At 44.5% G+C, this 13,109-nt stretch overlaps 3 protein-coding genes across 3 annotated transcripts in view; 1 reads left to right on the forward strand and 2 right to left on the reverse strand.

The window, feature by feature from the left end:
• Positions 1-17: 17 nt before the first annotated feature.
• Positions 18-10,820, forward strand: cpa6 (carboxypeptidase A6). The gene is made up of 11 exons (XM_019866295.1): positions 18-377; positions 2,333-2,408; positions 2,516-2,640; positions 2,968-3,082; positions 3,910-4,011; positions 4,073-4,177; positions 5,541-5,651; positions 5,762-5,852; positions 8,985-9,187; positions 9,260-9,344; positions 9,667-10,820. Exons 1-11 carry the CDS (start codon positions 268-270, stop codon positions 9,879-9,881), a joined length of 1,338 nt encoding a protein of 445 aa, XP_019721854.1. The 5' UTR covers positions 18-267; the 3' UTR covers positions 9,882-10,820.
• On the reverse strand, positions 5,983-8,958 carry LOC109513693 (golgin subfamily A member 6-like protein 6). Its single transcript, XM_019866294.1, has 2 exons — positions 8,394-8,958; positions 5,983-7,878 (listed from the first exon to the last, which is right to left on the reverse strand). The coding sequence occupies exons 1-2, from the start codon at positions 8,472-8,474 to the stop codon at positions 6,580-6,582; spliced, it is 1,380 nt and encodes a 459-aa protein (XP_019721853.1). The 5' UTR covers positions 8,475-8,958; the 3' UTR covers positions 5,983-6,579.
• Positions 10,821-11,144: 324 nt separating the features above from the next.
• The window catches only part of slco5a1 (solute carrier organic anion transporter family member 5A1), a 56,535-nt gene continuing 54,570 nt past the window's right edge, over positions 11,145-13,109 (reverse strand). Inside the window, exon 16 of the mRNA XM_019866292.1 lies at positions 11,145-13,079. Coding sequence (XP_019721851.1) covers positions 12,876-13,079 — 204 coding nt within the window. The 3' untranslated portion in view covers positions 11,145-12,875. The remainder of the gene's footprint in view (positions 13,080-13,109) is intronic.

Below are 13,109 nucleotides of genomic sequence, written 5' to 3' on the forward strand. Positions count from 1 at the left end.
ATGCGCAGTGGGGGGGGGGCTCGCCACTGCGTCCTACGTGAGCCCTCCTCGTCACTGTCGTCAGCCAAGCAGCCTGGTTTAAAAACAGGCGAGGTGGTAAACGCTCCCCCTGCCTTCCCCTCCTCCTCCTCTTCTTCACATTTGGCACCTCCTGCGCATCAGGTGTCAAAAACCGTTCTTCCAGTCTGAGGTGGACCGAGTGGAAGTGGACTCCAGTCACTGGAGTAATTTCATCCATAGAACTTTGACCCCCCCACCTCACATGACATGATGACAGTGGACTTCGGGTGGCCATTTCGTCTTTTTTTGCTGCCAAGTGCGATAATCTTCAGCGCTGTGCTATGCGCACACTCACTCTACAAGAACCGCTACGCTGGGTGAGTAAAGAAGAAGACTCCCAGCCCCCACCTCACCTCCTTTTCCATTCATGTGTGGCCATGAGGGATGAGACGCAATTGCAATCAGATGTGTCGCAGTGTGGATTTTCTCATCTGGAGCGAACAAAGAAAGGCTCTATATGTGCTTTTTGTTGATATAAGACCCGCATGCAAGAATGTTACGCTTCAAACTTCTCCACCTGGACGTTTTTTGTTTTTTTTTTTGTTCGAGGAACTCATGGGAAGGCATTTCATCTCTTCTCAAGTCACTTCCAGAAAGTGTTTGAAGTAAACGTTTGAAAATTCCTAGCTGTGTACAAGTGGAAAATACCAATGAGTATGGGGCATACTGCACGAGGGTGGGGGTGTAAAAAGTTGTAATCTTTTGGGGAACAAAAATTGGGGAAATTTAAATTGTAATATTCCAAGGAGAGTCCTATTTTTTTAGATTATCGTCATGATATTGCAAGGGCCGTAGTATGTTTTTTTTTATTACGAGAATAAAGTGCGACATATTTCAGATTAAAGTCGTAATGTCCAAAAATTAACATTTTACATGAAAGTCGAATGTTGCCAAGATAAAAAGGCCTTTTTTCTTTAGACAAGATTGAAATCGTGCATTTATTTCAAGACTAAAAGCAATATGTCAATATAGTCATTTTTAGATCAAATGATCTCTCTATCATGTCTCGAAAGAATCTTAAAATACGCAAAAGGGTTCGTCAATGGAGCTTTTGATGAAGAGGAGGGAGGCACCTCTTCTCATTTCCTCCTCCATATAAGCAAGCGTACTGTACATTGATGTATTTTGGATGAATGTCAAATAAGAGCATGTCTGGCAAATGAAGCGCAGTTCTACCCTTCACGTCGACGATAATGAGCGCATTGTTACCTCGGTACATATGGCGCTCAAACTTGTAATAATAATAAAGTGCCCTGTGAGTGTTGGTCGTCCGAACTGACGCCTGCCTTCATTGAGGGTGCCCCGCTTCCTGTGGGACATTGTAAAAACCTTGAGTGAGTGAACGCGCGGGCGCACACACATGCGTGACGACACACGACCCAAGTTTTTAATCCTAACGCAGGTACTTCTATTTTTTGTTATTTTTTCAAATATAATGGGAAAAACGTGCATTTCCAAATTGTGCTTGGTTTTTTTTTTTTCGTTTCTTCAAAATTTCTCAGCATTTTGGGTTTGGAGAAATAAAAGTAGGTTCCTCGATTGAAAGGTACGGCGGCCGGGAAGTGCCAAACAACATCGCAAACTGTGAAACGACTATTTTGCTTGAAAAACTTTTTAGAGAACAAAAACGTCTTTAAAATATAGATGTCAAATTTAAAAAGCTGTATTTTAAGTTTAAGACCTTCAATAAACGGTCCATGTGCTCCCACTAGAGTATTGGAGTATGGTATTCTTATTAATATTAAGCAGATAAATCCATGTGCTTTCCCACAATCTCAGGGTGCTGCCATTTTGTCCGGTATCGCCCCCTGCTGTCGACTGAAATTGACTCGTGAATGCACTCGGGCTCGCATTGTGGGCGTCTAATTCCCAAACCCAGAAAACACGTTTGTAATACGAGCCCGAGGCCATTTTGATGTCAATTTCCGGTTGCCAGCAGAGGGCGGTGTTGAACAAAATGGCAGCACCCCGAGACGCATGAAAACAATTCTTATTCCACCTAATGCGTCTCCCAATTTTAAGACACGTTTGCCTCACATGCCGTCATCTAAACATGTGTTGCTTTCGATAAACATGGAGCACAGCTGCTTCCACCACACTACGCGCCACCTGTTGAAACCCGATCCCACAATGAAGCTTGGCGCTGCCGTCGCGTCCACCTTCAGCGTCTTCCCATCAGACGTCTGCTGTGCGGCGTTCGACAGAAAAAAAAAACGCACGTGGTGTCTTTTTGTTCGAGGCGATGGTAACTTAACACTTGTTCTTCTTGCAGCGATCAAGTGTTCAGAATAAACCCAAGTAACAACGAAGAGGTTGGCACACTAAAGACCATTCTCGAAAGCATGAAGGTAGGCTCTCTTCTTGTAATATTAGGACCCCCCGCCCCCCCGCAAAAAAATAAATGTTTGTTAACGTTAGCAATGTCATAACAGTGACTTGATTTGATGCGTTTAAGGTGGACTTGTGGCAGCCGAACAGCGTTTCTCTGATCGGTTGGAATGCGACGGTGGACGTGCACATGAAACGCAGAGACACGCAACGACTCCACGCCGCCTTAAAGCAGGAACGTATAAAATACAGGTAAGATGTTCCAAGAGTAATATTATCAGAACAATATAATACGTTTCGTTGATTAATATTTTCATTTTACAGAAAATAAGTTGGAACTATGAACGGCCCGAGAAGTCAATGACGTCAAAAAAAAATAAACCGATACTGTTTTGAAAATAGTCAATTACAACGAAACAAAAGACGTCAAGTTATATGAATAATCTAAATTTGGTCATTTAGGAGAAAAAAATACCCGAAAAGCACCATAAAAGTACATGTCTATCTTAGCGCAAACATTTTTAATCGGAGCGCTGCAGTATTCTTTATAACGTGACGTCACTCTCCTCCCCCCCGCAGCGTTTTTATCTCTAATCTGCAGCAGGAAATTGAAAAGCAGACAAGACTTCGCTCATCTCGCAAGCGGAGGTCAGAGAGTCAATACGACTACGAGATCTACCACTCCTTGGAGGAGGTAACAGTCCTTCCATGTCCCACAAAAGCCAATTACACTACTTTCATGAAACGCAGACACACGCAACGACTCCACGCCGCCTTAAAGCAGGAGCGTATAAAATACAGGTCAGATTATTCCAAGAGTAATATTATCAGAACAATATAGTACGTTTCGTCGATTAATATTTTCATTTTACAGAAACTAAGTTGGAAGTATGAACGGCCCGAAAAGTCAATGACGTCAAAAAAAAAAACGATAGTTTTGAAATTAGTCAATTACAACGAAACAAAAGACGTCAAGTTATATGAATAATCTAAATTTGGTCATTTAGGAGAAAAAAAATACCCGAAAAGCACCATAAAAGTACATGTCTATCTTAGAGCAAACATTTTTAATCGGAGCGCTGCAGTATTCTTTATAACGTGACGTCACTCTCCTCCCCCCCGCAGCGTTTTTACCTCTAATATTGGAGGGATTTCCATCAAATTTCTCACGGATATTTTTTGAAAATTCAGCGCCTGCTGCTCCTTCTATCGAGCAACATGAAATTTGGTCGGCATATCTATTAAAAGTCCACACAAAAAACAAAAAAAAGTCTCAAAAACCCATGCCCAAAATGACACAGAGTCTGCCATTTTGTATAGAGCGGCCATTTTAGGGTGGTTTTGACCTTTTGAACTACAGCTATTGTGACCAAATTGGAACCATGTCTACAATTTAAATTTTCGGTATTGCGAAATTTGATCCTGGTTCCGTCTCAGAGATGAATAGTAAACCCATACTGGGTAAAATGTATTCATGAAATTATTCCATGTATTTCAAATGGAAAATACATGTTTGTTTAGATTCAGAGATGGATGTTTGAGATGAACACAACGCACTCCGACCTGCTCAACATGTTCTCCATTGGGAAGTCATACGAAGGACGACCCCTTTACGTCCTTCAGGTAAGAAGTGCGGGGACGGTTCAAAATAAACCCTAAACAGACAACGCTTATCTGGTGTCAGCTAGGAAAGAGAAGTCGGGCGCAGAAAAAAGCAGTCTGGATCGATTGTGGGGTCCACGCCAGGGAGTGGATAGGACCGGCCTTCTGTCAGTGGTTCGTCAAAGAGGTAGCGCTACTTTTTTTTTTGTCGAAATCTATACATGAAAATACGTTTCGACCTTGCACGCTTGTGCAAATAATTAAGCAACACACGTTTATGGTCCAGAAGCAGACGTTTACAAGTTTCATCATGAACTGAAACTCTTAAAAGTCACGCCAGAGGCGGGCCAGAGCCACGCTTTTACAATTTGTTTAATGGTTGACTTCGTTTGAAGGGCACATGGCTTTGCTTCAGGACGCCTGTTTTCAGTAACGGCTTAAGGTTGTGGAAAAAAAGTATGCTTTTCATTATTGGACGTGCCAAAAGTTACAACGGTTTGTTTCTAAACAAAAGCGTTTGGCAAGTCAAGGCTTTTTCTGCTTATTAATGTTTGGGCCCCTCTCCAAAAAACAAAATCATTTTTTTCACAATTCAGCCCCCAAAGCCAATTTCTCCACATGAAATTTGCTATGTTTTTTTCCACCATGAGGAAAGCTACAAAAACTCTCAAGAATGTATGCCTGAAAAGAAACATGAAGTCTGCCATTTAGTTTGAAGCGACCATTTTGGGATCATTTTGGCCATTGTTCTTTTAATTCACCCTGGAAGCCATTTTTAGCTAGCCACATGAAATTTGATAAGCTTGTCTACCATTGGCAGGCCCACAAAAACTCAAGAACCCGTACCTGAACTGACACACAAAGTTTTGTATTTTGGTTTGTGGCGGCCATTTTAGTCTCATTTTCGCCACTTTCAGAGGTTCTTTCAAGGAAGTTCAGACCCCAAAGCTATTTTTAGCGAGTCACGTGAAATTTGGTGTGCTTGTCTGTTTTATTGTGTTTGTATTAAAGCCAAGGTGCTACTGAAAAGCAAACTGATTTGTGCTATCTTACACGAGAGAAAAAAATGTATGCTGCTAACATGTACGTAGACTTGCTGCTGTCTCCAAAATGAGCCGTTTTTCCTCCAGAAATTTGTCAGGTTGCAAATCCATTCATTTTTTTTCCCCCCGTGGCTCAGTCATAAAATACCCGTGATCAAATTTGATGATTTAATCCAGGCACGTCCAGCTCCGGTCCTCAAGGGGCGCTGTTCTGCCCGTTTTCCATCTCTTCCTGCCGCAAAACAGGGTTGGGGGGGGGGGCAGCAGCCCCTGAGGATCGAGTTTGAACAGCCCTGGTGATATTTAAAAAAAAAAAAAGTTTGATGCTACTCTTTCATAAATGCGAGAATGAGATTTCATCAAAATGTACAAAAACTCCTTGTCAAGACTGAGAACTATGTTGGACTCAGTTGTGGCGATTATTAACATTTCAGTTTTTCCACAATGAATTTAATTTGCATTTTAAAGGACATACCTGACTCGATTTGATGCTATATACAATTACAGGCGCTTAATTTGTACCGATACGACACGGCAATGAGACGACTGCTCAACCAGCTCAATTTCTACATTATGCCCGTCTTCAACGTGGACGGATACCACTTCAGCTGGACTACGGTACTTGGACCGACCCACACGTGACGATAAACACATTTTACAAGCCGGTGTAAACGGCAGGTACCTGTAGCTGCATACAGAATCTTTTTTTTTCCTCCCCCATTGTGCAGGATCGCTTCTGGAGGAAGACGCGATCCAAAAATGGCAAGTTCCACTGTCGGGGAGTGGACGCCAACAGGAACTGGAAAGTCAAATGGTGCGGTGAGTGCAGTCATAAAACACACAAAAAAAAAAAAAAAACGCAGGGAAATATTTGCCGAACACTCAAGAGGAAAAAGCAGGTCAGTATGTTTTTAACGGTATTTGCAATCAACTAAGCGCTCAGATCAATGTAATTTTAAATGAGAGTTTTCATAATTCTGTTTACAATAATCTAATATTAAATATTGACCATAAATTGAAAGAGAAAATTTATTTGAATATTCAAAGGTGGTAGGAGGGATATATATATTTTTTGCTCAACATAAATATGGAAGAAAATAAAGTACTTTAAAATTATTTGAAATAAACAACATTCCTGTTTTTTGTTGTTTTTTTTTTTGGCGTTGTTTAATGGTAGAAGTGTAAAAAGAGTCGAACCGCCACTTTGGACCTGAGCAATTGATAACGTCACTCTGCCTCCGCTATATCTTTTGACGGTCAGATCACGGGACTCTCGGTTGGCGGCATTACAGAACTGAAACTAAATACACCCAAAAATAAATAAATAAACAAATGAGAAACATCAAAATCGACTTGGACGTGCACACCCCCGTTTCGAGGGGGAAACCCTGGATGCTGAATGAACCGAAGTCTCACGAGATCAGGTGGTCCCAACCGGTAAGATTTTTGACGTGTATTTCCGCAGCGTTTGCCTGAAGAGCCTCCAGAGTGTTGTTCTAGACCAGCCGTCTCTTTAAAAACTCTCCCAAGTGCATCAGCGTCAATACTACTGCACATGAATGACCCCAGACTTGTTAGAAAGTTGTCGGGGAGAGGCCAGATCGTCCAGGTCGTCTTGCTTGCCGAGCACAGTCTCGGCATCCAGATGCTCCGGGGTCTCCGGTTTGACTTTGACGAGCTGAGATGTCAACTTCTCGATGTCGGCGAGCAACGTAGCGAGCAGATCGTCCTTCTCCCGCAGGGCCTGGCTGGTGTGCCTCTGCATGTGCTCCCACTCGGCTTTAAACCGCTGCCACTCGCTGTTGATGGCCTCCACCATGGTCTTGGTGTTCTCCTCGGCACTCTTTTTGAGCTCCTCGCATTCTTGCATCCAGTACTTGCGCACGTTGGCCGTTTCCCGTTGGGAGGCCGCCAGAGCGTCCTGTAGGTCACTGGCCTCCATTCGTTTCTCCTGCAGCTGAATCTCATCCAGAGCTTCTCGGAGCATCTGCTCTTCCTTCCGGTGGTGTTGGCGCTCCAGTTCAATCTCCCGCGTGAGAGCGGCTATGGCCGCGGGGAGTTCCTCGTCCACCAGCGTCCTGGCCTCCCGCTCCACCTTCAGCTCCTCCCTCAGATGGAAAACGGATTGTTGCAGCTCGCAGGCTTCCGTTTCCAATTTGAGGATCTGTCCGGACAAGGCGGTTTGGTCCGCTTCGAGCAGGCAGTTCTCTTTGGTCAGCTTGGCGATCACGTCGTCCTTCTCCATGACGCTCCGGCTCATGTGCCACTGCTGGCGCTCCAGTTCCGCCTTGTAGTAAACGACGGTGTCGGTGCTGTGTCTCTGGACGCTCTGGAGCTTGGCGTTGAATTGAGCCGCCATCTCCTCGGCGTGCCACTGCGCGCTCTCCCACTGAGCTTGCAGCTGGGCCGCCGCCTCCTGCTCGCGGACGCTCCACCACTGCTGCCACTCGGCGTTGACGGCCGCCACGATGTTCTCAGAGTCGTCCTCGCGGGCCCTCTTGAGCAGGTTATGCTCCTCCATCCAGTACTGCCGCACCTGCACCGTTTCCCGCTGAGCGGCGGCCAAAATGTCTTGAAGGACGCCCATCTCGTGCTCCCTTTCCCGAAGCTTCTGCTCAATCGCCGGGGCGCTCCGGTCACTCCTCGCCTCGTCCAGAGCCTGCTGGAGCCTCTGGCGCTCCCTGTGGTGACTCTGGCGCTCACTCTCCATCTGCGCTCTCAGAGCAGTGTTTTGAGCAACCAGGTCGCGGTTTGAGCTCTCGCTGTAGAAGAGCGCCCGCTTGAGGCCGCTCTGTTTGAAGTAACCTCCTTCCGACACCATTGCCTGGTGCCGTTGGTGGTGCGTCTGAAACAACGGGTAAGATTTTTGAGCCGACACAGTAACTCAACGCACAGATACATGGTTTCGAAACTGTTCGCCAAATTGTGGTCAAAACATTTGGGCCGCCTGTGACCACACACTCAACCGTGAATTACTGGCATGCATATTAGGGGGGGTCCAGAAAAATTATATGGCCCCCCCCTGAACCTCTTTACAACTGAATTTCCGGATCTCTGAGCATCCCATTTTCTGTTACTTTTAGAGGCAAAGCTGCTTTTATACCACAAGGTCCGAGTTGGCCAAATCGGGTTCCAAACAAGTGGCAACTCTCAGCCATTCGTCCCAAGATCGGTTTAATTTGCGGTCTGGGAACATCGTAAACTTTGTCACGACTGGATTTCACAATTCTCTGAGCGCTATTTCTGGTTTTACTTCAAGAAATAATGTGCCATCAGGAATGCAACTTTCCAAATTTGTCATGCATGTACGGTTCCATCAACATTTTTACAGCTTAATACATTGCCAAAAGGGGAACTCACCCTCCTTGGACAGTCTGCTATTGGCGTGCTTGTATACTCCCTGGCGCCCGCACTTGGGCTCCGACTCTCCAAATTATCCATGCTTTTGATTGCTAATTAGCCATTGTCGTTGAATAAATTTTTGGGGGTCACGAAATGGGTGGGTAAAGTAATGCAGTATTTTGGGGAAAAAAAAAAACAAAAAAAGAAGTTATGTCAATTGGGAAGGAAAGGGAGAGTTAATAGCGTCAAAGCCCTCTGGTTACAAAGGGGCGATGTAAGGAAAATGTCGCTTTGGGGGCTTTGTGATCAAGGTGCTTACACTTTCATGACACGTGTGGAAAAAACATGACCTCATCATCTACAATACATCATTCTACACTAATAATAAATTTTCGAATAATTTCTGATGTTGTGACGTCAATCACCACTGACTTAACGCAAACATCGGTGTACCTAGCATTAGCTTAGCTGGCTAACTGGGATCATAACATTTGGTTAATCAGCATGATTTGGCACAGATAAAGGTGGGATTGTTGATTTTAAGAACCCTAATTGCAAAAAATAATATCCCCAACTGTAAAAATAAAATGGATTTGCTGTGTTTCGCAGAAGAGGGGGCTTCTTCTCACCCCTGCGACGACACCTACTGCGGGCCCAACCCCAAATCGGAGCCAGAAGTAAGGGCTGTCGTCAAGTTCCTGCGCAAGCACAAGAAGCGCGTCAAGGCCTACATTTCCGTGCACGCGTACGCCCAGATGCTCCTCTACCCATATTCCTACAAGTACGCCGCCATCCCCAACTTTAACTGCGTGGTAAGACCGCCGAGTGAGGAATAATAAACTTCAGACAAAACCTATCATCAACGGAATTAAATTTTTTTTAAGGAGTCAGCAGCTCACAATGCAGTGAAAGCGTTGTATTCAGCCTATGGAGTCAAGTACAGATATGGACCTGCTTCTACGACCCTTTGTGAGTATACGTTATTGTACCTTTTGAAGTACCATTTGCAGATAGCAGCTCAAAAAAAACCCTTCAGCTCCTCTCTGGGCTTCTCAGTACAGCAGTAGTATTCGTCGTCTTCCGCAGAGGATAAAGAATATATGCCGATGAATGTATATGCTGTTACCACACATGATGCTAATTGCTAGCCTGTGGTGTTTCCCATTGTATGTTAGCACTAAACCAGTTCAGGCTTTTTCACGGCACCACTGTATGACGCTAGAAATAACCGGGATGACAATGTGAAACGTAAGGTGCAGGATTTTGCTTTCTGTTCCTCTCTGTCACAAAGACGTTAGCTCGGGCAGTTCCATAGACTGGGCCTACAGGAACGGGATCCCATACGCATTCGCCTTCGAGCTGCGAGACACGGGCTACTTCGGCTTCCTGCTTCCAGAGACCCTCATCAACCCCACGTGCAACGAGACCATGCGGGCGGTTAAGGCCATCGCATTGGGCCTGCTCAAGAAGTGCCACACGGACACCGATGCCTTCCCGTACATATGAACGCACACGCCGTGCTGTGTTTCGACCATGACAATACACAACATCAGGATGATAAGCTGCCATTGAAGCACTTGTCAACACGTTTTGTTAAAATTCAACAACATTCAAGTGTCCTGCTTGGAACTTGGGGATGCAAACGTTACAATTGCCTTCATTACTGCAACATTGTCTGGGTATCTCAGTTGCTATCTATGTGTATTTTTGTGTCATTAGCATAGGTCGTTGTACCTTTTCAGTTATTGCTCAGGTATGGATCAAAAATGTTGAACTTGTGATATATTGTGTATACCTGTGATCATGTGCTTGAATGCATTTTCTTAGACTAGTTGGGCTGCTTAGACCATATTGTTAAGAACATTTGTGGGTTCAATTCCCCTTTAAGGAACCCTGACAAAAAAAAAATAATGTCATTCCTATACTTCTTAAAACATTCAAAATAAACAAGCGTGGACAGGTCATTCTTTTTGGTAAAATAAATTGTCCTGTCATCTGTCTAGAAAAACCAAAGTAGTTATGTTCTTATTTTGCCAGTAGATGTCACTATTGCCGTGATTATACCCGTTTCTGCATGATTGTTTCTCAAGATACCACCTAGCGACCACGCACTGTAACAGCCAAATTATTCGAAGCTCAAAAAGCCACAACACCAGAAGTTGAAAGCACGATGAATATTTAGTCATTGATGTACAAGTAACATGAAATTTATTTCTATCTAAACTTCAGAACGCTTTCATTCTCCTTGGGTGAACTCAGAATTGAAAAACCAAAATCATTTGAACTCGTAGCAAACGAAACAGCAGTACTGGGTACAATCCACATCATGCACAGGGAGGTGAATTGCGACGTGATGTACTCAAACCTCGAACGCCATTGTGTCCCGCGAGCGGGCAAGTCTCCTCACTTGCCATCCGTAAATGTACTGTGGTGTAAACGTCGACAAACATTTGTGCTCACGTAGCTGAGAACAGGCCGTCGTCGCCACCTTGTCGCACCTGCGCACTGTGCTTGATTAACGTGTCATGCACACCTGTCCTCATTTTACCGTCGTCTTCTGCTCGTTATAATATATATATACACACACACACACACACAAACACATATAGGAGACGTTATATTGTCGACTTTTTAATGACAATTATGCATTCAAGTCACCTGGAAATCAAACGTCCACAAACAGAAACGAACAGAAAAAAATGACACTTTTCTGCTCCTGAGGAACACTGATGCCGCAAATGAAAAGCTTTTCAGAATACTGTACTGTACTTTTTTTTCCCAGCGGGGAATTATTACAATAATTCACACTTGTGATAATCATCATGAGGTCCAAGCTCCTGTTGTTGGTCATGTTTTTGCAAAAGTGTAACAAAAACTTTTTTTTCTTTTTTAAAGGCCGGTTATCACTGAGAGGAGAGAGAAGTGCATTGTGGGTAGTCCCTGTCTGCTGAATTTAACAGCACGGTTCAGGCACTGCCAAAGACAACTCCAGTTTGTATTTCTGTCTTTGAATGACAGTTTATAAGTACTTGTCATCTACACGCTACACTATTTGCATTTATCAATAATTGTTACAATCGTCAATATTTACAGGATGATCACGTTTGAGGTACAGTTTAAGTCACGCCAGGGTGGAATTAACGCACATATAGACACGTGTGTGTGTGTGTATAAACTTGAGCTCATCTAATTGTAATAAAATGCATTTTTTTTGTTTAATGTTTAGTAAATGTGTGTTTAACATTATGCTTATATACAATATGTCCGTATTATGGTGATCGATTTTTTTTCACATTTTTAGGGGATGATGAGTAGTAGACATGCCATTTTTGTTTGTTTTCTAATCCAGTGATTCTCAACCAATGTGCTGGGATATTATCCAATTTCACTCAGTTCCAATGAAAATTATTATTATTAGTTTTACATCAGTTACAAAGTGTCGTCATGAGCAGGTTGCAACAGAGATGGAAAGCGACTGGAAGAGTCACAGAGGGGCAGAAAGGTGGACATGGATCAAAACACCGGTTGGGAATTTTGCCATTCAGCTTCGTGTTCAGAGAAATTTTTCGAAGTAATAAACTTGATGACGCGTGTGGCGGCAAGCCAATCGATGGCTCACTAGCGAGTGGCTAGCCCGAGAAGCGATTTGAACCCAGAACCTGTGAGGCAGATGCGCTCATCACAAAGTAACCCAAAAGGTCTATCCGGTTGGGGCAATGTTTGTGCAGTGGTGCCTTGAAATACAAAATGTTCTGTGACCATGTTCAAAACTCAAAATAAAAAAAAAAGGGGGGGTGTTTTAAATAAAGGAAAATATCACCCTCTAATAGTGTACTTAATGTAAATACGTGATCAGAATAAAATGGTGCAATTTAATTTGTTGTTCCGCTCCTTCAGGTGTGCCCACCTTGACCACTGGGGGGCAGCGTACAACCGCAATCCTGCACACAAACGAACCAGCTGTTCAATGTTCGGGTGTTTTGCATTGACGTTAGCATTTAGCTAAGTGAATTTACCGAAGTAAGGCAACATTTCTGATTGTTTTAAATACACAAGCTGTAATTATGTTTTAGTTTGGCAGTAAACGGCGAGTGGGAGTGGCATAAAACAGCCTTGTCGTTGATCAGTCGCTCACGATTCGGCAAAAGGAGGAAAGTTTTGGGTCACGCATTGTGTTGTCATTTCCAAAATATCACAAGTGACTTGAAGTAACTATACAGTAGGTGTTCTTGGCTCAAGGACCGTTTGAACATCCTGCTGCCCTATGTACAGAATACAATCATGAATCATCACCATCACAATTCTGGCGCGCATCGTGAATGATTTCCGGCTCACATCTTTGGGACAGACAGTCGAGTTGTTGGAGCTGAAGACAGAGTCGGCAATCTTGCATAGAACACAGTTTGTGCTTTTGAGTGGGAAATGAGTTAGCACCATGACGGCGGCGTTGTCAATCAGCCCTTGAAGAGGAGGGTGAGTGGCGTTTTTGTTCGTGAAGGGTCATACGAGCCCGGAGCCTCTGGGCGTTATTGCTTTGAGGCTGCCGTGGCAGAGCAGCAGCGTGGCGGCGGCGGCGGGGGCCTCGGGGCGCGCCGGCGGGATGAAGACCGGGCAGGAGCGCGTGCGCGCGTGGCTCTTGCGAGCTCCTCCGGGGTGGCCGACCAGCTCGCTGACGGTGCCCAGGAGCAACGGCGGCGGCGACGGGGGGGGGGGGGCGGGGGGCCCCGGGGTCCC

Source organism: Hippocampus comes, unplaced genomic scaffold (assembly GCF_001891065.2).
Source record: "Hippocampus comes isolate QL1 unplaced genomic scaffold, H_comes_QL1_v1.1 scaffold3, whole genome shotgun sequence".
In the NCBI taxonomy this organism is placed as follows: Eukaryota; Metazoa; Chordata; class Actinopteri; order Syngnathiformes; family Syngnathidae; genus Hippocampus; species Hippocampus comes.

Coding starts and splice junctions, on each gene's coding strand:
- cpa6 (XM_019866295.1), top strand. CDS start 268: ATGATGACAGTGGACTTCGGGTGGCCATTTCGTCTTTTTTTGCTGCCA. Junction 4,178..5,540: donor GTCAGTGGTTCGTCAAAGAG/GTAGCGCTACTT, acceptor ATACAATTACAG/GCGCTTAATTTGTACCGATA. Junction 5,652..5,761: donor ACCACTTCAGCTGGACTACG/GTACTTGGACCG, acceptor CCCATTGTGCAG/GATCGCTTCTGGAGGAAGAC.
- LOC109513693 (XM_019866294.1), bottom strand. CDS start 8,474: ATGGATAATTTGGAGAGTCGGAGCCCAAGTGCGGGCGCCAGGGAGTAT. Junction 7,879..8,393: donor TAGCAGACTGTCCAAGGAGG/GTGAGTTCCCCT, acceptor CCGTTGTTTCAG/ACGCACCACCAACGGCACCA.